General features: G+C 40.0%; 3 protein-coding genes across 3 annotated transcripts; 1 reads left to right on the top strand and 2 right to left on the bottom strand.

Annotated features, from left to right (window-relative positions):
- The first annotated feature begins 121 nt into the window (after window positions 1-121).
- Window positions 122-5,709, top strand: LOC136448500 (TPR repeat-containing protein DDB_G0287407-like). Its single transcript, XM_066448078.1, has 7 exons — window positions 122-328; window positions 748-858; window positions 1,607-1,708; window positions 2,081-2,281; window positions 2,994-3,215; window positions 3,702-3,872; window positions 4,282-5,709. The coding sequence occupies exons 1-7, from the start codon at window positions 257-259 to the stop codon at window positions 4,444-4,446; spliced, it is 1,044 nt and encodes a 347-aa protein (XP_066304175.1). The 5' UTR covers window positions 122-256; the 3' UTR covers window positions 4,447-5,709.
- A 4-nt stretch (window positions 5,710-5,713) lies between these two features.
- LOC136448498 (TPR repeat-containing protein DDB_G0287407-like) lies at window positions 5,714-13,839 on the bottom strand. The gene is made up of 8 exons (XM_066448075.1): window positions 13,725-13,839; window positions 13,162-13,261; window positions 12,206-12,336; window positions 11,502-11,711; window positions 10,973-11,083; window positions 9,920-10,021; window positions 8,887-9,087; window positions 5,714-6,765 (listed from the first exon to the last, which is right to left on the bottom strand). The coding sequence occupies exons 1-8, from the start codon at window positions 13,797-13,799 to the stop codon at window positions 6,529-6,531; spliced, it is 1,167 nt and encodes a 388-aa protein (XP_066304172.1). The 5' UTR covers window positions 13,800-13,839; the 3' UTR covers window positions 5,714-6,528.
- LOC136448499 (telomerase protein component 1-like) lies at window positions 13,725-19,612 on the bottom strand. The gene is made up of 8 exons (XM_066448076.1): window positions 19,456-19,612; window positions 18,811-18,945; window positions 17,734-17,999; window positions 17,116-17,300; window positions 16,449-16,677; window positions 15,285-15,368; window positions 14,335-14,446; window positions 13,725-13,942 (listed from the first exon to the last, which is right to left on the bottom strand). Exons 2-8 carry the CDS (start codon window positions 18,926-18,928, stop codon window positions 13,833-13,835), a joined length of 1,104 nt encoding a protein of 367 aa, XP_066304173.1. The 5' UTR covers window positions 18,929-18,945; window positions 19,456-19,612; the 3' UTR covers window positions 13,725-13,832.
- Between the last annotated feature and the right edge of the window lie 1,977 nt (window positions 19,613-21,589).

The following is a 21,589-nucleotide window of genomic DNA, read 5'->3' as shown; positions in this document are numbered from 1 at the left end:
TTTACTTTGTGTACGGAAGCAGTGTGTGCATTTATGAATATATACATTGTCAAGCTGTTATTTTGATAAGATTTTCGAAGATTATCTATGATATTTTTTGACGACTCTATTGCCGCAGATATCAGACAGCAAGACGCCATGTCACCTCGAATGGCTCCCGCCAGCGTTGCCAAGCAACGTAAGATGTATCGTCAGCACCAGTTTGGACCCTGCCACCTTGCGGAAATTGAGAGAACGACAACCACCTCCATGCGAAATGAAGCTACTCGATCTTGATCAGCAAGCACGATGCAATATTGCCACCGCATATTTCAAGGAATATAACAAGGTCTATACTTTATCATTTGAAATTTGCTATCGGTAGCACAAGGAGTGACCAAACAACTACTTGCAAAGAGGGGATTCTAATGCTAATTAGATGTAAACACTAAACTTTAGAGGTGCAATGGTCCACACAATTTACCTTTATGCTGACTATAGGATTTCGGTAGCGTCTGTATGTATAAATGTATGTTTGTGGATTAGCAGCATACTGAACTCAAGAAATTATAGATGGATGGTCATGAAACTTGGTAAGGGGTTAGGTCACAGTTGAAGAAATGATTTAGATTTTGGCCCCCATGGCAGCTTTTCTTGCTAGCTACTACAGCAGAACGTCCGGTTTTGATATCTCTATCCAAGCTATGGTTACGATCTTTGGGTGTTAGATATAGGTATAAGGATTGGTCTCCTTTTTTTCATCTTCAGATGCTAGACGATGAGCAGCTGGATCTCCTGACGTCATCAGCAGGTGCCGGCAATCCTGTCTGGCTGGCCATGGTATGTGAGGAACTACGGGTGTTCGGAGACTTCAGCAGGGTAAGACACGTACATCAGTTAAGCACTAAAGGCTAAATGTTATGGTACTTTCATGGTCATTGCTCCGATGATCTAACACTACTGGTTCCCCCATAATGCTAAGGTCACATTTCCAAACCGGGGCCCGGTCGGGCTGTTTGCGTGACCGAAAATTGAACAATTCACATCAATATCCACATATAGTGCTCACGATTAATTCTTGCAAATTCGTTTTTTTAATATTTTTTATATCATATTTTTCATTCCCGCAAACTGCCCGGCCGGGCCCCGGGTTGGGAATGTGACCTTAGCATAAGGAGTCTTTCACCGTAAAACGGTGTGTTTCCTCTGGCCCACACCATTACGCTGTTCAATTACCAGTCTCAAATCCCTTAGAACTACGGCAACTGGCAACAGCGTCTTTCCACGGACTGCTAAACTATGGAACTTTCTTGATGACAACTGTTTCCTTCTCGTATACAACTTGCAATCCTTCAAACCAAATGTTCACCGCTATCTCCTAACATAATAATATTCCATCAACTTAGTTCAATGTCTAGAAGTGCATTATTAGGGACAAAGGCCGATTAGATGTTCTTAAGAAATTTTCTGCTACGATCAGTTGAGCCACAGTGACATCCCTATAAGCGTTCGTATGCTCGATTCTAATGCTAATGTTTTCAAACTGTACTTACCTATCATAAGTTCAATACAAATGCACTTTATTTGTTTTAACATTCCTATATATATATTTGTGATGTTTCTCCAGCTTACGGAAAAGATCAAATGCCTTCCTGCCTCCATGGAGGGTCTGATGCACACCTGTATCACCCGAGTCGTGAAGGAAGACGACACCGGGTGTGTGGAAAAGGTAAAGCACATCTCAGGTTGAAGAAAGGATGATTTGAATTCGTTTAGGGATCTTGTTCCCAGAACAGACCTATCATTATTTTACCAACACCATTGGTCGCCGGAAAGGGCAAAATACGTATTCCATATACTAATTTTTTGTATGATACTTGATCTTTTATCCTATACCAGAAGATGGTGTGACAAAGTGGCATAAATTCCTGATAATTCTTTTTGAAATCTATAAGGTCAAGTCTGTGCAGTTATAGGAAACTATATACACTTCAAGACAGGCATAGGGGATGTCGGAATGCATCAGAACGCAAGTGTGAAAGCTATTAAACGTTGATTTAACCAATCCGCACAATCCCGCATCCAAACCTTCTATTCCCAGATGCTGTGTCTGATTGAGTGTTCACAGCTAGGTCTACAGGAGCCAGAATTACAGGTGTTGCTAGGCGACCCCGAGACAGCCACGCCCTTACCTGCGCTGACCTGGGGCCAGGTGCTGAGGAGTCTGAGACGTTTCCTGAGGAATACGGCCGGGTACCAGAACCTGCCAGTCCTGGGGTTCTTCCACCACTCTGTCAGCAAGGTTCAATGCAAATATTTTCAAACCGTCATCTACTATCATTTATGGTAGTATGTTGGCCTTGTGGCTACGGTTGTTCTACTAAGAATCTGACAGGTCTCGAAGTTGTGCCCTTGGGAAAGGCCATTAACACGAATTTCCTCACTTGAATCAAGTGCAAAGGAGTACCTGGCTTCGACTAGGGATGTGCCTCGATAGGAAGTTGAATGGGGGTCCCGTGTATGAGCGAGCCACACATTGAGCACGCGAAAGAACCAACCTCACTTATCGAAAGGAGTAAGCGACCTTTCCGGTGTGAGTGGATCAAATACATTTGTCCGGATATGCAGCTTGTACTGTTCAGCCATGGTACAAATAGTACTGAAGCAGCCATATAGCTTTAGCTTTCCATAAACTATTCTATTGACAACATGCATCTGATTACCTCATGATCAGATAGTCTAGATAAAGTTGGTAAATGTTTGGAAAGTCTGACGTTTTGTAATATTGGCAATGTTTGCCGTGTTGGAGGAGAGACACACTCCGAGCACGTTAAAGAACCCACCACACTTATTGAAAAGAGTAGGGGTCCATCCCGGTGTGAGTGGATCAAACCTTACAGTTTGGGCCGGGTTGACATCTTGAAAAGGTGATAGTCACCTGTTATGTCAATCATTCCACAAAACGTGGTAAATCTAAATAAATGAATGAATTACATGTATATGTCTTTATACAGGTTGTACAGAATAGCCTAATCAGGACCCCAGCAGTTCGACAAAGTTACCACAACGTCCTTGCAGCCTACTACCAGGGTCAATGTGCTGTCCAGCAGTTGGTGGCTAGGAAGTTACCGTACCAGCTGCAGAAGACTGGGTTGAGCGGCAAACTGGTGGAGTTTCTCCAGAAGGATCCGAGATCGTTGTACATGACTGCAGCAGACAGACAGAAGTACATGAATGTAAGCAGTCATATGTAATATTCTTGTTACATGACATGATAACAGCGGCACAGCGTTGGTAGAATTTCTTGATCTCAAAAGTAGACTGCAGAGTGTATTGGTTATGATATACGGATGGTGGTTGAAATATTATCAGTGGCAAGCATATTCATATTTAGCATATCAAAGTACGTGATTATTTGTTCGCTCATATATATATCAGATATAAAACGTTTTCTTGAAAACTGAAAATCACAGCGTATCATGTTATCTTGTACACTGTGAATGCACAGATTTTCGCGGTGGTTTTATGTTCGCGGTTTTCGCGATGACCTAGCCTCTTCACCACGACATGCTTGCTCTTGTCTTCCAACCCCCTATCCCTTTGTTTCAATCGCGAATTTAAAACCACCGCGGACATGCCATTTTCTCTCTTCCGAGAAATTAAATCCCCTGGAACGTAAATGCAGACTTTACAGTAGATCATTTCTTGTGTTGCACATCCAGGGAGTGAGATGTTCAAACAAGATTCCCGCCGAGGAGCTGGATCTTAGGACCGCCATCGTCTTGTGCAAAATGTGTGCGACTAGAAACAAGGTTTTCATTCCATCCAAGGAACTCAACAAGGATGTTTGCGTCATCTGTGGTCTTAAAACAACCAAAGGCCTCAACCAACAGGTAAATCTGTGTAGGCCATGTTGCGACAAAAAAGTTTGGCAAAAAAGTTGCCTTCATTGTGAAATCTACGTCGTCAGGAAGATTGAACAAATGGCTAAACACACACAGATTATGGTATGCCTCTGGCTTACCTCTCGGTGTTCTCACGATTAGCTTATACGGCACCTATTTGTTACCGGGTCCCGGGTTGATTTTAACTCCGAGTCAAGAAATTTGGGGCCTGGCCGTGCCCCACAATTAGCTCGGTAGCCGCAGGGTGTTCCACAGGGTTCCTGCCCGAAAGTGCAAAAATAAAAAAAGCCCGCAAACTGCCCGACGGGCCCCCTTTTCCAATTGTGACCGTCACATAAGTCTGTATCTGTACTCTGATAACTGGATTCTTATAACATTTTTCGTTCTCTCGCGACAGGTGTATTTTTGTGCCCTCCATGACCCACCAGACACGGAGGGAAAAGACTGGTGCATCTCCTGCCAGACGAGCGGGAAGAAGGCCATGTCGAGCAGCAGGGCCCATCTGTGCGTCCAGTGTAGCTCCGACTCTTTGGAAAACACTTGTGCAAAACTGTTGGTTTAGCCGTAAAACCTCATGTAACTTCAGTACTTCAGTTCAGTTCATCCTCTTTTCAGAGGTGACACAAGTGTTTCCACAAGTTCCTGTCGCACATGACAGATCAAAGTTCCTCATCTTCAAGGCCAACATCCTCTTCAATTACTTTCTTTAGTGTCAACGACGGGCGACCACGCCTATGCCTTTCATTCGGTTTCCAGAGGAGAACCATACCCGCCATTTCCTCGTAGCGCATGACATGGCCGGCCTTCAGTACTGATTATTCTATAATCCAGCAGTACAGTAATATTGGGACAGTAGCATGTCTATAACCAAATCATTTTTAATCAGAGACATTTCCAAAACTACTGTGCAAAACGTTTGGAGTAGCGGTACGTAAAACTTCACACAACTTTCTAGCATTAAGTAAATGGCTATGTTACAATCCAACATCACAGTGATATGGTGGCAGTAGCAGTACTTGGGACGGTATACCCTATCATAGCCTTATCTGCAGTATCGCTCCCGACCGCCTCCAGAAAAGCGGCAAAGGAGGCCGTCAAATTGCGAAATTTCTGTGTTTTGGGGAATGGGGAAGTTGCAAAAGGCTCGCACGGATTATTTGGCTTTATTTCTTATCTTGCGACCATTTAGAATTAAGGACATTTCACAAATAAAACATTACTATTATGACACGTTTACTTTGCAATTTCCAAATAGAAGTGGTCGAGTGTACATTTTACGTTCTGAAGGGCTACCATATCCAAAGTCAATACCTATTTATGAAACTAGAAGACGTTGAACAAATGCAATCATGATGGCGTTTCTGTTTCTTAGTTTATCAACAGATCCAGTTCTTCTGTCAAAATGCTGTATTAAAAGGTGAACTCAGAAATTAGTGCATAGGTTAGATGTGCCACTATGTACTTTGATTGGAAAGAAGATATACTTAGTAGTAGAATGAAGTGTCTCGTTATGACACGATTAAACATACAGTACTGACAGCGATTAATAGGAGTCGCTTTTGTTCCATGCAACTGAAGCTGAATGCTCCTCGTAACGTAAGTATCTCTAACCATTCCTCGTGCTCATTGGACACAAAACATCTACTAATTTTCGTAGTATTTTTCTCGATCAAACTGGAATAACAAAGCTAGTCACTTTAAAAATACACCAATCTTTGCACTTTGCAAGATTACAACCATACTGCTGTCTTGATGCAAAGTAAAGCTTCCATTGTATTTCCTTTTAAGTGAAGTAACCTATAGGAACAAGCGTTTAAACATTACAAATATAACGATGGTAAATTTGGCCGCACGCAGCCTTTTTTTCAGATCTACCACAAATATTCTACTTATATTATATCTGATGTGAGTATAAAGTTAACAAAAAATGTAAAAGCAAACATTGCAGGAACAATACACAGATTTGTCTGAGGTAGTGTACCCAGAGATATGCTGCATTGAGAATACGTTTTCAATATTCTAAGTCACTTTGAGACAAACTGCCAACACTTAAAGGTACACAGCAACCTCCCATTTTAAGACCTTGGCTGTCTGCATCATATAAAAATACATCATATCCATTTACATGCTTTACCATCTCATCTATATACAATTTACTCTTTTCTTCCCATTAGAAAATATAAAATAGTTTAGATACTTAAGATTTCTTTGAGTATGAAAACCTTCCATGCTCTTTTGGTCACCCTAATTTCTTAGGAGACAGAAGTTATGATTGGCAACAATGATTTCAGCATTCATGTATTTGCTGAGGAGTTAGATTACAGTGCAAGTCTAGACCAGCTTTATGACAACAGTTTTACACAGGTTCAAATACCTGGCAAATGGAAACTTATAATTCAAGGCCATTGTGGTGAGGTGTAAAGTGTTCCACCTTCCAATACCATGCACCAGACACAGTGGAAAACAACCCACTGCCCCTACAGCCTCCAAAAGGCTATTGAACTTACTTCATTTTCTTGTGGTTCTATGATGTACCTGACTAAAACCTGAGCAAAGTTAATCATAATATTTCCAACAATTATGGATTTCCACATTAACTTGAAGCCATGTGTATAAAAATAGTTTTTCAACTGTCATAATGGCATTATGATGATTCCTTCACGGTTGCCTTCAAGTGGTCAGCTGTGCTCTTCTGTGATGACCTTGGATCATTCTTTGAGAAGTCTGCAAGTCTGTCCTCCAGCCCTGCCTTCTTCAGATGGTAGGGCAGATTCGTGACCACCAGCTGCTGGTTTGCACACTGACCCTGGTAGTAGTCTGCCAGGCGTTTGTGGTAGCTTTGTTGAACTGCTGGAGTGCCGAGTAGACTCTTCTGTACAACCTAGCAGGTGGCAAGAATAATATGTTCAACTTACACATTGCAAACAATCTCCTCTGCTAAAACAAAAGCATGAGTTTTAGACCCCCTATGTTCAGAACATAGAGGTGTCAGAACATAAGGGCATTGGCTAGAAGGGTGTTGAAACATTATATAGCAGGGCTGTCCCGATTCCCAAGCAAGGTCTCAAATCTTCATATTAATCTGAAATTTGTTCCAACATCCCTCAAAGGATTTAACAGCAATGAAGTAACTTTTATTCACTGCCTCACTACTTAGTCATTGTAATCATAGAACAAGAGTTTCATAATATTTTTCATAGTCAGGTAAAGATCAGGATTTAAGATTCAATGCTAGTATGTCTGTTCATCTTAGAAAAGAAAAAGAGCCCCTAGATTTAACTTCAGGGATGATCTTTCAAATGGTATTTTCATATAGTGTGTAGTCAATTCTAGTTTGTTATCATCTTTTAAAACAATCCTCATGTCAAGATTATTGTCTGGGAAAAATGACACGAAGACAGGACGTTTCCATGTTGCTCTGTCCTTGGTGCTGAATTTGTGAGTCCTTGCAGTACGCTTTGTACATCATTGCAGATTGACAGTGCGTGAAGATGACAATATTACTGCAGTACTGACAATGATTAATAAGAGCCGCTTTTGATCCATGCAGCTGAAGCTGAATTGCTCCTAATAATATAAGCATGTGTGGTGCATCAAGAATAAAAATTATATTTTTGATAGTCTAAGTCGCTGTGATACGAATTGAACGTACACTTAACGTACACAGCTACCTCCCGTTTTAAGACTATGGCCCTCTGCACAATTAAGATATCTGTACATCATATAAAAGAAATTAAGAAACCATTAACATGCTTGTAAGCATCTTATCTATATACAATTTATTCTTTAGAAAATATAAAATAATACTTAAGATTTGTTTGAGTTTGAGATTTGTTTGTTTGAGTATGTCTAACTTGTATCATAGTCACTGTAATCATAAAAGAGTTTCACACTGAAATTTCAACTTCCAATCTTACTGTATACATTATTTCAATTGCTTGATTGTCCAATGGCAAGTCATCTTCAAAGGTACAACATAGTAGTGTAGAATTATCAGCTAGCTTGCTGCATTTCTAGGAAAATATTTCAGACTGAGTTTGCAATAGAGTGACATTTAGAACTGCTAGCACTGCCCAGGGGTATGGTTGCTAGGGGCAGGGTTCCTAAAGACACTTGATTGTCTAAACTTTGCAGATAAAAACAGTTCCTGATAGCTTGCTGTGTTCATTGTAAAAGCCTGCGGTGTTCCAAACTTGTGATGCCGTTAATGTTAAGGGTCTGCCATTCTAAAAGGCCAAGCATGTTTAGATGCTTGATTGTCATTGATTGTTCCTGATAGCTTGCTGTGTTCATTGTAAAAGCCTGCTGTGTCCAATACTTGTGATGACGTAAATATTAAGGGTTTACCATTCTAAAAGGCCAAGCATGTTAAGATGCTTGATTGTCATTTCCTTGCTAACAGAATCATGTAGGAACCCCAGTAGGTAGTCTGGTAGCCTGCTGTGTTCCTTGTTTAAGTCTCTTTAGTAGATCCTAAAGTTGCCCAGGGCTAGCAATGTTACGATGCTGGATTGTATTACCTTGCTGACTAAATCATAGAAGACCTCCAAGAGTGAAAGGTTCTTGCAGCTTGCTGTGTTTTTCGCAGTGTTCAACACTTTAGTTCGTTGATGCTAAAGTTTAGCCAGGGCTAATGAAGTCAAGATGCTTGATAATTCTTACTTTGCTGACTAAATCATAGAAGAACCCCAAGAGTGAATTAGGGTTCTTGTATATTTCCAATGCAGTGTTCAACACTTAAAAAAGAGGGTCTGTATGCTCTTTTCCGTAAGGTGTAGGCAGCCTTCTTTGATTTCCTGTAATTCGTAGGGAACGTCGTCTTATTCACGTAATTCGAAGTGAGGAGACCTTATTTTGCACAAATACCTTCCTTGATTTTAGTGTGATACGTAGTGGGTTCTTCTGGATTTGGTGTAAAGTGTTGGAGGAGCCCCCCATGCAGACCCTTTCAAATCAGTTAATGCCATGGGCTAACGAAGGTAAGAGACTTAATCATTTTTACCTTGCTGACGGACTCGTGGAAGAACCCCAGGAGGGAGAGGTTCTGATGTCCTGCAGTGTTCCTCAGGAAGGGCTTCAGGGTCCTCAGCACCTGGCCCCACAGCAAGGCTGGCAGAGGCGTGGCTGTCTCAGGGTCGCCTAGCAACATCTGTAACTCTGACTCCTGCAGACCATGCTGGGAGCACTCAATCAGGCACAGCATCTGAAAACATGATTCGATTGAGGATTAGATGAATTGCTAACGGACACAGACAGTGCACCAGATTGGTAGTTGCTGAGAGACCTGTTTTTTTGTGACATGGAATGCTTTATATTTTGGAATGCTTCATATTTATACATCTATGATTTGATAGAGGATTAGATGATGCTAATATACACAGATTGTACGATGTATTTATTTGGTAGTTACTGGGAGACCTTTTTCTGTGATCTGGAATGCTTAATTCATTTTGGTCTTTAATTTGTACAATTAAGTAGATTAATCTGAGATAAATGCCTGTCTCAAATTAGATATATGGTAAGTGGATTCCAAGAGTGGCTAAAAAGTCATTATCATGTACTTTTTAAAAGAACTTTTGGAGTACTATTGGTGGGCAGTGCTTTCACTAACGCTAGAATAGACTAAATGAATAGAAATCAGACATTGCTTGTCCTTGAAACTAATTTTCTACCAAAACTTTTAGTTTCGTTTTCTTCCATGTTCTCAGCAAAGTAAGTTACATACTATCTTGCTATCATAATAAAAGAATCACCTGCACTCACGGTGAACTTTGAGATTTTGAAGCAATGAACTATACTTGTGCCTAGTACATAGTTAAGCCATTCCACACAACAATGAATAGGCAACTTCTACAACTAACTAAATAGTTTCACTTCTACAAATTCTTCCACTATATTCAAATCACTAAATAAACAGTCGGCAGTGCAGTCAACTTTCAATCCTCTTAACTACATATCAACATCTGTGACGGATACAGATGATCATATCTCTGTAGGCATCATTAATAAACATAGAAAATAAAGTGATAACGTACCTGTGTGATATACCCAGTCTCATCCTCTTTGATGATCCGGGAAATTAGCATGTTCATGAGGCCTTCCAGGGAGGCAGGGAGGGAGTCAATCTTCTCTGTCAACTGTCAAGATCAGACAAAGTTACAGTTTTAATTACATTTGCATAATATCATGGTTCGTAGAAATTGCAGGGAGTTCTATTAGCTAAGCTTAAAGGTTGGTGGTAGTACAGTATGTACATATCAAGTTTTTACATTACAGTATGCATAGGATGCCAGTGCCTCAGGACATTGTAATACTGATATATGACTAGATATTTTCTGTATTAGTTACTTGGGGATTGAAGTTGATCTTTAAGGTAAATGTATGTCAAAGAAAAAAGAAAATGTTACGCTACATATCAAGTTCAAAGAAATATTGCTATAGCCGCCATCTTTTGGTATTTCATTTCTGTTGGAACCTGTATCTTTTTACTTAGACTTTTAAGTCAAAGTTTTCATTCAAAGTTTTCATTCTTTTTACTTAGACTTTTAAATCAAAGTTTTCATTCAAGTTTGAAAATCTGTTTGTTTTTAAAAAAGTTGATCATCAAACTTGAATGTCATTGAATAAATGATCAACGGTTTATTGGTAACAGGCAATATCTTGCAGCAAAGAGCTGAACTTCCAATGCCTGAATATTAAGGTATAGAGCAACACAATGCAGTGCTTTCTTCAGACATCTTTAAAGAGTCTCACTGCTCGGATTTTACATCCTTGTCGAAAGGCTGATAGCTGCGAGAGACAGACTAGTCTCGTGACAGCTCTCTATCTTCATGTCTACCTTGTTCCCCCATTGGCCTACTCTCCAAGCAGAGCACTGGGGTTTCGGCTGGTTTTTGACGTGTTTTTAGGCGTTTTTGTCAGGCTTTCTACACAAAAAGATGACAAAAGAAAGCCCGACAAAAACGCCTAAAAACACGTCAAAAACCAGCCGAAACCCCTCCTCTGCTTGGAGAGTACCATTGGCCCCAACAAGCTGGAGGTGAAGGGACGTGAGGACGTTAGGTGAGGTGATAGAATGGAGATCTTACCCTGCTGTAGTCTCCGAACACCCGCAGTTCCTCACATGCCATGGCCAGCCATACGGGATTGCCTGCACCTGCTGATGACGTCAGGAGATCCAGCTGCTCATCGTCTAGCATCTGAACATGTAGATCAGGAGGGGACAGGTTCAGGTTGAGAACATACAGGAAACATCCACGCACATATCATTTTTCATCTGTTTGAAATTCACCCTCCCTCAAAAGTTTTCAACCATACTGTAAATCGTACAAAGCAGCTGCAAAATTAGCAAAAAGATGCCTCAAGTTCTTTTTTAAAAGTTGAAAATGGATACTTATGTCATGGAAATTTTGCCAAAGTCAATTCCAAGGTCAATGAAATAACAAAAATGAAGAATCTGTTGTTTAGTACATATCATTACTCAGTGTGTTTACAATGTTTTTACAACAAAAAATGGAGAATTCCAATAGTTGGTTGGAAACACATTTTTCAAAAGTGCAAACTTAAGTCGAAAATTAGTTTGAAGGGTGTTGTAAACTTTAACCACAAAGCGCCCACCTTATTATACTGCTTGAAGTATGTTTTGACAATGTTCTGCCTTGCTTCCTGACCGAGAACGAGTAGTTTCAGCTCATTCGGAGGAGGCCGTCTTCCTCTCAACCTCTGTAAGGTGGCAGGATCTGATGTGGTGCTGACGATGAATCGCACATTGCTGGGGAAAGTTGGTGGCAGCCATTCAAGGTAGGTTGGCAATCCATTGTCTGATACCTGTAATATTGTACACAAGTCAACATTACTTAATAACGTTATACGATTCTGGTATTTCTTAGATAATCATGAAAGTCTATGTCAGAAAAATTGTAACTGTTACAGAAATGTCTGAACTAAACAATCATTTTGTTTCTGCAGCATCATGTGTTTAAAAGATCAAGTTTTAGAAATGTCTTGTTTGAATTGTTTAATCCTTGTTGTATACGCAATAAGAGCTATGCACCACCCAAAAATCATGATCATAGCTTATCCAGAACACAGGACATCAAAGTTTTGCTGCAATACCATAAAAACTGCTAGAGGGCCCCAAATCTAATCATTTTGAGGTTTTATCAAGAACTACCTACTATAGTATATACAAAAAATCGAGACAATCCATCCAGGCCTTCTTGACTTATTATCTTCACACAGGCACGCGCGTACACATACAGATAACCTCAACTCTTCATCAAGGAATTGTCATAGATTCTTCTTTTAGATGACAAACTTACCTGGTTAAGACCATCAATCAGCACGACCAGCCTGCCATCCCTGTGTGAGAGTTTCTTCAGGAGCTGGTGAAACAGATTCTGCAGCTGGATGTATGACATGGAGGACATTCCCTCCACACCGTCCTCTGAAACTGTCATGAAAAATCATCGATTACTGTCTGTCAGTATAATCTTTCAAAAGTGATCTTCATATAGTGGGTAGTCATTTATAGTTTGGTGTTACCTTTTAAAACAATGATCATGTCACGAATATTGTCTGGGAAAAATTACATAAAGACAGGAACTTTCAATTTTGTCCTGTCCTTGGTGCTGAAGTTGTGCATCATTGGATTCAGCTTTCAATCTGTCCTAACTTTCTTACACTACCTTCCCAGACGGTGGAGTGACGCCCACCGAGCCTATTCGGCTAATCTGTCTAACTGTGTGCCAAAAAACACACTGCGGATTTGGTTGCCGATGGGCCAACATCTAGCACATTTGCCACTGAGAACCGTTGAATTTGTTTTTTTTGTTTTTTAACTTCTTACAGCCCCTTAAACTTTGTTAAGCAATGGTTTAAGTCCAATTGCCATGCACAAGTTTAGAATAATGCTTTATATCAATGAAATTCTAAATGCACAACAGTGGAAAGATAGTGGTTGCTATCGGAAAATGTCTGACTGTTTACAGTATCTATCAATTTGCTTGTATATTGCACATCTCATGATGGTTCTTAATTTTGCTCATGTTAAATGCAACACATATGCACTTGCTAACCATTATACAATGTAACTGAAATTCTAAGAGGTGATCACATAACAGCTACAGTAAATGCATTGAAGTCTGCGGTGTAGTATTCTGCCCACCTATTACTCTGCTTCAAACATGGCCTAAAAAACAACGCAAACACTCCATTTTCTCCCAAAATCAAATCACTGCAAACTTTAATGCATTTACAGTAAGCCCTGTTCCCCCACCGTGATTGGCCATGTGACTACAAAGCCTCTGCAGGATGTTGACAGGGTCGATGGACTCAGGACAACAGCCCACAAAATGGTACAGGAAGTGGTCTGTTTTCTGGGAACAGAATGAATATTGTCAACATTTCTAGAAACGTTTATAATAACTTTATTGCACAACAATTGTACAAGGTACAAAGTATGGCATTCACTGGTACATAGATAACATTCTATTAGGCTAATCAGTCTATCTTATACAATATGGTGTATTAGTATGGGATGACAATGGGATTTTGCAATCATTGGAGGAGTTTGTAACGTCTAGACATTCTTTGATATACTTCCCAATGTATATATATAAGGCCACACCATCTTATTTCCTTGGTTCTCAGTTTAAATCAAAAAATATAGCAAGCAGACATCATAAAAGCAGAGGGCAGGAAGGAAAACTGCAATGTAACTGTATTTGCACCATAAAACTGGATGATCCAAAGCATGACCCGGGGTCTCAACTTTAGTTTCCTATAGTCTAAAAGCAAGTAATTTAGGAAGGCCGCACCTGAGGTTAACAGCACACTTACCTGTCCTATCTCTATCGCACACTTGGACATGAAAAATGACTTTCCAGTGCCAGAGTCTCCAAGCACCACTAACATTGCATGGTCTGTGGGCTCTTCTGATGTCTGTGGCTATTTGGTAATATCACTTGTGGCAAAGTCCAGGACTTTCTGTATCTCTGCATCTCGACCCGTTAGGAAGCGTCCCTTTTCTTCCATGAAGGCCATGTGTGGCAGAATGGCTGAAAAGAGATTCACAGTGACTGTCATTAAACTCTGAGCACTCAGGTATCATTCAGGTATTCATTACGAATGGTCATAGTCCAATCTACTGACTACATGCTTGATCTCCTTTGCCAAAAAGGTTTTGTTTTCAGTGCTATTTGTCTGTGTTTATATGTGTGTCTCTGTTTGTCTGCATTTGTGGATAGGGTAACTCAAGAGGTATGCAAACTGGTTACAAGTTGGATGATGGCTCCTAGCAGCTTTCTAAGGAACTGCAGTGGAGCTTCTAGTTTTGATATCTCTCATTCTGGACATTCTGTGGCCAACCATGATGTTTGATTGGCAGATAGCTATTGGAACAGAGAGTACTAAGTGGTAGGTTTGGACCCCGTAGAATGTAATTTCTCACCTTGACTGTCTGAAGGCAGCTCTCCTCTTGACTCAGGGTATCTGTTACCAATTGCAGTTTTGAGGAACTTCACAGCTTGCTTGCAGAATTCCTCTAGACCTGAAAGCTGGACCTGAGAAAAAGAACATTCCAACCGGAGATTTTGATGTTAGCTAACATTAACTTTAGACGCTCGAAAAACACAGAATGATTTTCATAATGATAACACTCTAAACTGTTGTTAAGAAGCCTAAGTTCCACATCCAACTATTACAGTTGACAAAATTAAAATGTAATGAACCTTAATTTTTGCATTCAGTGCCATTTGTGTGTTTATTAAAAGTATGATTCAAGAAACTGTGGACACTCTGATCCTTGTAATATTTGGTAGGTGTATAGAGATCGATAAAATAAAGGTCAATTTCTATGATGGGCTAACCCTAGCGGCTTTCTACAGTGCTGCAGCTGAAATTTCAGTTTTCATATCTTGTGTTCTGGACATGCTATGGTCATGATTTTTTTGTTTTTAGATAGCTCTTGGCACAGAGAGTAAGTGCTGTAGGTATGGCCCCCTGGCAGCTTTTTTTAGAACTGCATGGGCTACTTTTGTTGAAGACTTTGAAAGAGAATAACTCAGATGGGGTTGATGGATTGTCATGATCATTTTTGGTATGCAGATAGCTTAAGTGATGACTTCCATAATAAGTTGCTTAATTATGCAAATCAGAAGCTACTGTTAAATGTGTGATGAAAAAATTGTGTCTGAATGATACTTGAATGATTGGCATCCTAGCGGCTTTCTACAGTACTGCAGCGGGACTTCCAGTTTTGATATCTCATGTTCTGGACTTGCTATGGTCATGATTTTTGAGTGCTAGATAACCCCCAGCAGCTTTTTTTCTGCAGGGGATAATTTTCGAGCATTGTGTCATGATAGTTGGATGAACATTAGAAATTGTCAGGATGGTCACCTTTCCCCCTGCCTCTCCATCATATCTGCATGTGTAGTCAAAAACCTGCTCAGGAAACTTTGCCCTGAGACGAGACTTCAGTTCCTGAAAAACAGTCAGGTTAACAGATAGACTTACATTTGAGCATGATATCAAACATAATATCGATATAAATAAACTTCTAAGAAGTTGATATAGATATGGTCTAGATACAAAATGAAATCAGATCTATACTTAGTCTAATATTAATAGCTAAAAACCTAGTTAATAATGGATAGTAGTAATGTTATTTGGATCTATTCGAAAACCAAAACATTTTACTCCATTCATTTTCAACATCACCAATTGCAATGCCCTGGACACTATTATGTATCATAAGCTAACAAATTGTTATATTTTTCGCATTGTGTCCCAGCTGTGATAACATATGGAATCGTGCCAAATTGTAGTTAATTCAACCTTAAGTAGACCACTGTCCAACAACAACAGGTTACGAAAAGGCACCACAATGAAATCGACTGCATCAAAGGTCGGACATCAAACACACACATTAAGCCTATGGCAGCCAATTTTCGGGTTGATGACATTTCTACCACTTCAATCAAAATTGCATTACTGGTAATGATATTCAAGCTTGCCGTAAATAATGTGAGGCCTGGAGCTGTGGCAAAACAACATATCCAGTGTGGCCCACCCACTCATGGTCTACTCAATGGATATATATATACTCTTAGCCTACATCATTTATGTAACGTAGAGTTCCATCAATATCAAATTAGCCCAAATGTTGAACGCTAAATGTAATCCCACCATGACTTGTAACGTAGCTTGAAATACTTATTGTTATGCAACAGGCTAGGGGTACCTGAATTAAGGCCAAGCAAGAGGTGGGATGAACATAGTGAGTTTACTGTTACAGTATCATTTTTTTATAGACTACTTTGGACAATTTATGTGCAATTTTTTTTTCTGATCTATGTTATTCAGGTAGAGTGCTAGAGGAAAACTTGGTCAGGTCCCCCTATTTTTCATCATCTAATAGCTATCATATTAACACTGACAGCTGCTGATTTTTTAAAGAAGGTATGATCATGTGAAGGCCGTCACCACGGCAACAATATTAATAATGTTATTCTGAAATTTGCAAACAAGATTGAAAATGCATAAAAAAACTTGAAAAGCTACCTTTTGTTGCTGAGTATTGAGTTCCGCTGTGTCCACAAAGTTGCGGAGTTGGTCCTGAGGCACGTCCTTCAGGAAGCCAGGATCCCTGAGGAAGAACGCAGCGTTGGGGTTGTTGGAGCGGACAGCACCTCGGACTATCTCCATGTGGGTGATTGACAGGTGGTCCACCCAGCTGTACTTCTCCCTGATCTCTGACGAAACGTCCTGGAGGGAGGGGATCCAGCCGTACCTGGGAACAAGAACAGATCACGTGATCACAACAACTTTGGTTGGAGGAGATGAAGGGGATCCAGCCGTACCTGGGAACAAGAACAGATCACGTGACATCATTTTGTGATCAAATTGTCATAATTGTCTGGATTGAACTTATCAACAGTGATGACAAACAACCAATCAATAATGTCAGTACAGCGCTATTCTCCAACACCACCAAAACTACCAGCTCTTGGTACTTATTGAATTATATCATGAGCATACTAGCCCAGAAATATAGTGCAAGTAGAGGAACTATCCAACTGGCAACTTGTGAGGTTTTGAACACCTGGTCCAATCACTGTACTTTAAACAATAATCATTGTTTTAAAGTCTGGATTTTGGGATGGGGGTTACCTTGAGAATATGTGAATATATCTTATTCATCTTCCTTTGGCTCAATATTCTAACCCACCTTTCCCCCAGCATGGCCAAGAAGAAGGGCTGTCCGTCCGTCTCCTTGAGACACCTGTCCAGCTCCTCCAGACAGATGCTGATGGTTGTTTGTGAGGTGGAGTCCTTGGGGACCCCCCACCTCAGGTCACATTCCACCAGGTGCAGCTGGCGCCCCTTACACCACTCATGCAGTTCAGGGAACACCTGCAAGGGGGAGCAAAGTCATATTAGTCATCAGTTAAAGAGATGAAAATTTTCTGAACAAATGTCTCAATAACAAGTTGTTGATATCAATGGAACCTGTACATGTTCTCACAAGTCTCTTAGAGGTGCACTGAAAAAACATAACTTAAATGCTCAACAAGAGGTGAAAACATACAATAGTTCTTCATTTCTTGACGTCATTTTTCTATTTTTGGTTTCAGAGGCTGTTATCTTTTTCCCTTGATGTTCACTACTTACGAATTGAAATCTATATAGTTTTTAAAAAGTTTTTAATTCCTCATAAAGTGTGACAGAGTTAGTAAGAGTGTAACAATCATACAATCAAAGGCACATACAGTTAGTAAGAGTACGATCACTTCAATCTATATACGCATGCATGTACAATAGTTTAGGAAACATATTATGGTGATACCTTTTTGACTAGCGCCTCCCTCTCCATATGGAAATCAGTAAAGGTGGACGACACGAACACTCTCACGACCTGCCAGCCTCCGAGCGCTCGGGAAGTTTCCTTTCCCTCGGCTTTGGTATATGTCCAACACTGTTTCTCTATTTCTTCCCAGCATTGTTTAACTGTTTTCACAGGGTCCAGAGATATCTCATTGTCTTTGCAAGATTCTGTTTGTGTTCTGGTACATCCATGATGAGCGGGTGTTCTGTTCCTATCATCTTGTGGTCCTATATTTGAACAGATAATTGATGATTGATATTATCTATGCTTAGACATTCTGTAAAAATAAATATATGTTGTCAAATCATCAAGTGTCTATGCTAGGGGACCCAAAGTCGAGATGTCACAGGTTTGATTCTCTAGTGCCATTACCAGCTAGACATTGTGTCCTTGGGAAAGGCGCTTGACACGATTTTCCGCACTCCTAAAACAGGTGTGAAAATGGGTACCTAACTTTGGTTGGGGAGATATAAAAGGTGATGGAAGGAGAGGGATGGGCTCCGCCTAAATTATTCCCAAAACCAGGCCCTATAGACACAGTGGATAATGCACTGCCCCAACAACCTCACAAAGGCCTCACAACTTTACAAAAAAATGATAACGTTATACCAGCTTAGCAGTTTATGTGCAAATATTTCAGTAGTTGTAGTATTGCTCTATAGCTCTAAGTGTGTGTAATGTTAAATCCATACAATGGACATGTACCTGTCAGATCCAATAGAATAAGACTGCATGTTCAATAGATTAATACTTTTCAGCGGCTGGTTCAGGACAATGCATTACAGCGAATAGGGCATCAAATATTCATATTGATCGATATCAGAGAACAATGACCTTGTATAGTAAAAGCATACGTATGGCAAAAATGCTATTTTTAAAAAACTGTTTTTGCAAGCACTGAGTTTCATAAATCTCTGACAATGTTACAGTAACTGTAATCTTTTTTAAGAGTGCTCAGCCACAGTAATGCATACACGGTATTGAAGCAAACGAGAAAACTGCTTAAGTCATAAGTTTAATGTCTTGTGAAGATCCAACCTTGCTGTGTCTTGGGTGTGGTTTGAGGTGTGCTGTTGTCTTGTCCGCCTTTATTGGTCCCTGGATGTGGACTGACAGTTCTGGCGACAACAGTTGACTTGGATGTGGAACACCCCATCTTAAAGGCACTGCTTTCTGTTATGGTGAAAACAGTCAAAATTAGATTTAATTGAAAAAAATGCTAAACTGTCCAACAGATATAGGTAGCTGCAAACATAACACTTAACTGTGCTAAATTGTAAGTATTGTATAGTATACAATATGTATCGTAACACATTTTTGATATTGTTAATACTTTAAATTGATTGTACAGTCAGGTAGATTTTTGTGATTGACCGTACAACTTGTCTCTACTTGATTAGAAATTTTACTTTTCCATTAACCATTTTTGAACGCAATTTCTACACAACGTTAATTTGTTTCATATTTATATCTATGTTTTTAAAGAAAGGGCACAATAATTTTCGCCTGATCATCAACAAATACAGAAAATGTGGACAGAATAAAAACAAAACATGTGGGAGGGGGGTGTTGGTATATGTACTTTATTACAGGCTAATTGATTTATATTTGTATACCTTATATAGTAACATAGCCTGGCTTGACTGTACAATATAGCAAGGTTATTATTAAATTCATTCCCACCTTTTTATGACTGGTCAACTTGACCCTCTCCTTCAAATCAGTCCCTGCTCATGTTGGACCTGAAGCACCACCATTGCATACAGGTGTTTCTCAAGGTGTTGTAGATCTGTTGTGCATCGTTAGCTAATCTAAAACTTTTGAGTTACAGAAAAAATAGTCTGTTATTCAACAATGCATAGATAAGTTGCAGCTTAAGTTCAACATTTTTGTCATACATTCTCATACAGTTACAATACTTGTATCTAGCAATTTGTTTCAAGGTAAACCACAGACTTGACATCAACATTTAAGTACATGGCTTTTAACACAGAACAAATTGTACCCAAAAGCCTTACGGTGAGACATTAGCACTAGTAGTAGTGTTTAAGACTACCTCAGCAGAGAACAATAGATATTTAAGACACTAGGTTACCTTTCTAGTGATATGATATCCTACTTAGTGTCTTACATAGCCCCAGGCTCTATATAACACTGTGTCTAACAACAACAGTGTCTGACTGTTTTGCTGCGTAACCTTAGTGACGTGACCCGGGCCTATTCCATGCCTTTTGTTGGATGTCACCCGAAGATCAAGCAATGGTGGCTGCACAAACACAAAGAGTGGGGTTTGCTCAGGGTATTTGCTCTCAAGTCCAGCTGATTGACAGGTAAACAGGTAACCAACAACCATGACGCCATTGTTATTGCTGGTGTGAGACCCCGGTGACCTAGAAACATGATCAGACTAGCATATGATGATATATTGTATAATAGCTGTGTGATCATAAGGTAGAACACCACTACAACTCCTACAAAGGACCTGCTGTTATTACAGCCGTTATGCGTAGCAAAACCTTTGTTGGATCCGTTGGAATGTGGGGTGGCCGCCATCTTGAATTGTGACGTCGCAGGGTAGCCATACCATGTCATTGGGAGGGGTGTTTTTGGGGTTGCTAGCGTTACTCTCTCAATTTTTAACAAATCGGCACACAACCATCACACATTCAACTCAAACAACAACAAAAAATCAATACCAATTCATATCTATAAAAAGACCCCGTAGTCGCTAAACTAACATAGCAAACCTGAAGTATAATTGTAACACAAATATTTAACTCTAGTTGGAACTCTCAATGCCTGCTTCAATGAAGAAGTGGGCGAATATAGCTAAAATCCATGGGCGTGACAAGCAGTGTAAGTGCGCATGGATAAGGAAGCTCTCCTTGCAAAAATAGATCGGACTGAAAAAATGTCGGAACTGAAAAATGTGTATTCTTACTAGTTTATGTGTATAAGTTGGTAAATTCCATTCTCACATACCAAAGTTGATGAACAATTCTTTGTAACTGATTGAAAGAATATTTTATTTTCTACAGCCGAATTTCAGGTTGGGGGTTTGGAATGATGCGGTCAGGAGCTAGAAGCAGATAGACCCTATAGTGGGTAGTGGCTAAGCGCAGGTTCAATAAGTTAAACTGCAAAGAAACAACCTTGTAGACCAAGATGAATGTGCTTTGAATAGAATAGATGATATATCTACTAGATGTCTTATGTTTGCTTACTAATGATCTGCTTCATATATCTAATACATAACGGTATATGTATAGAGAGAGAGAGAAAGAGAGAGAGAGAGAAAGAGAATTGAGTTCCCTAAAAAAATCAGCATTCAGTACCATGGACAGGTCCTTGCGTATGTGGCGTTTCGGCACAAGAAGAACCTACATATCAGGCATAGAACAGCCTTTGATCATTTCGTCTCGTACTGAAGTGTTCATATCCTTTTCCTCGTCGTAGATGACGTTCCGCTCACCACAGCCTTATTAAAGATCTGAAGCTTAAGCCCCCCACTCACTGGGCCCGCGGCGAGCTGGCGGCGTCGCTTCCGCCGATCGAATTGACAAAGCACTCAACGAATTTCATCGACTAAAAAACGAATCTTTTAAAGCTTTGTGTGTTTTGTTGTCTTTTTGATCAAACTTGTACGTTTTGAATTATATTCCCATTATAGAGTCAAGGGTAACACAAATCCAGTTTAGGATGCAGCGACGCCTCCAGCGTGCCGCGGGTCCAGTGAGATGGGGCTTTTACCGCAAGCTTCCTTGTCACGTGGCCTTAACGGCTTTCAGGCCGAGTACCTCGAAGTCGGATTGATTTT

The sequence above is a fragment of the Branchiostoma lanceolatum genome, chromosome 14 (assembly GCF_035083965.1).
Source record: "Branchiostoma lanceolatum isolate klBraLanc5 chromosome 14, klBraLanc5.hap2, whole genome shotgun sequence".
NCBI lineage: Eukaryota > Metazoa > Chordata > Leptocardii > Amphioxiformes > Branchiostomatidae > Branchiostoma > Branchiostoma lanceolatum.
Note: the sequence above shows the minus strand (reverse complement) of the source record. Positions and strands in the feature narration are given on the sequence as shown.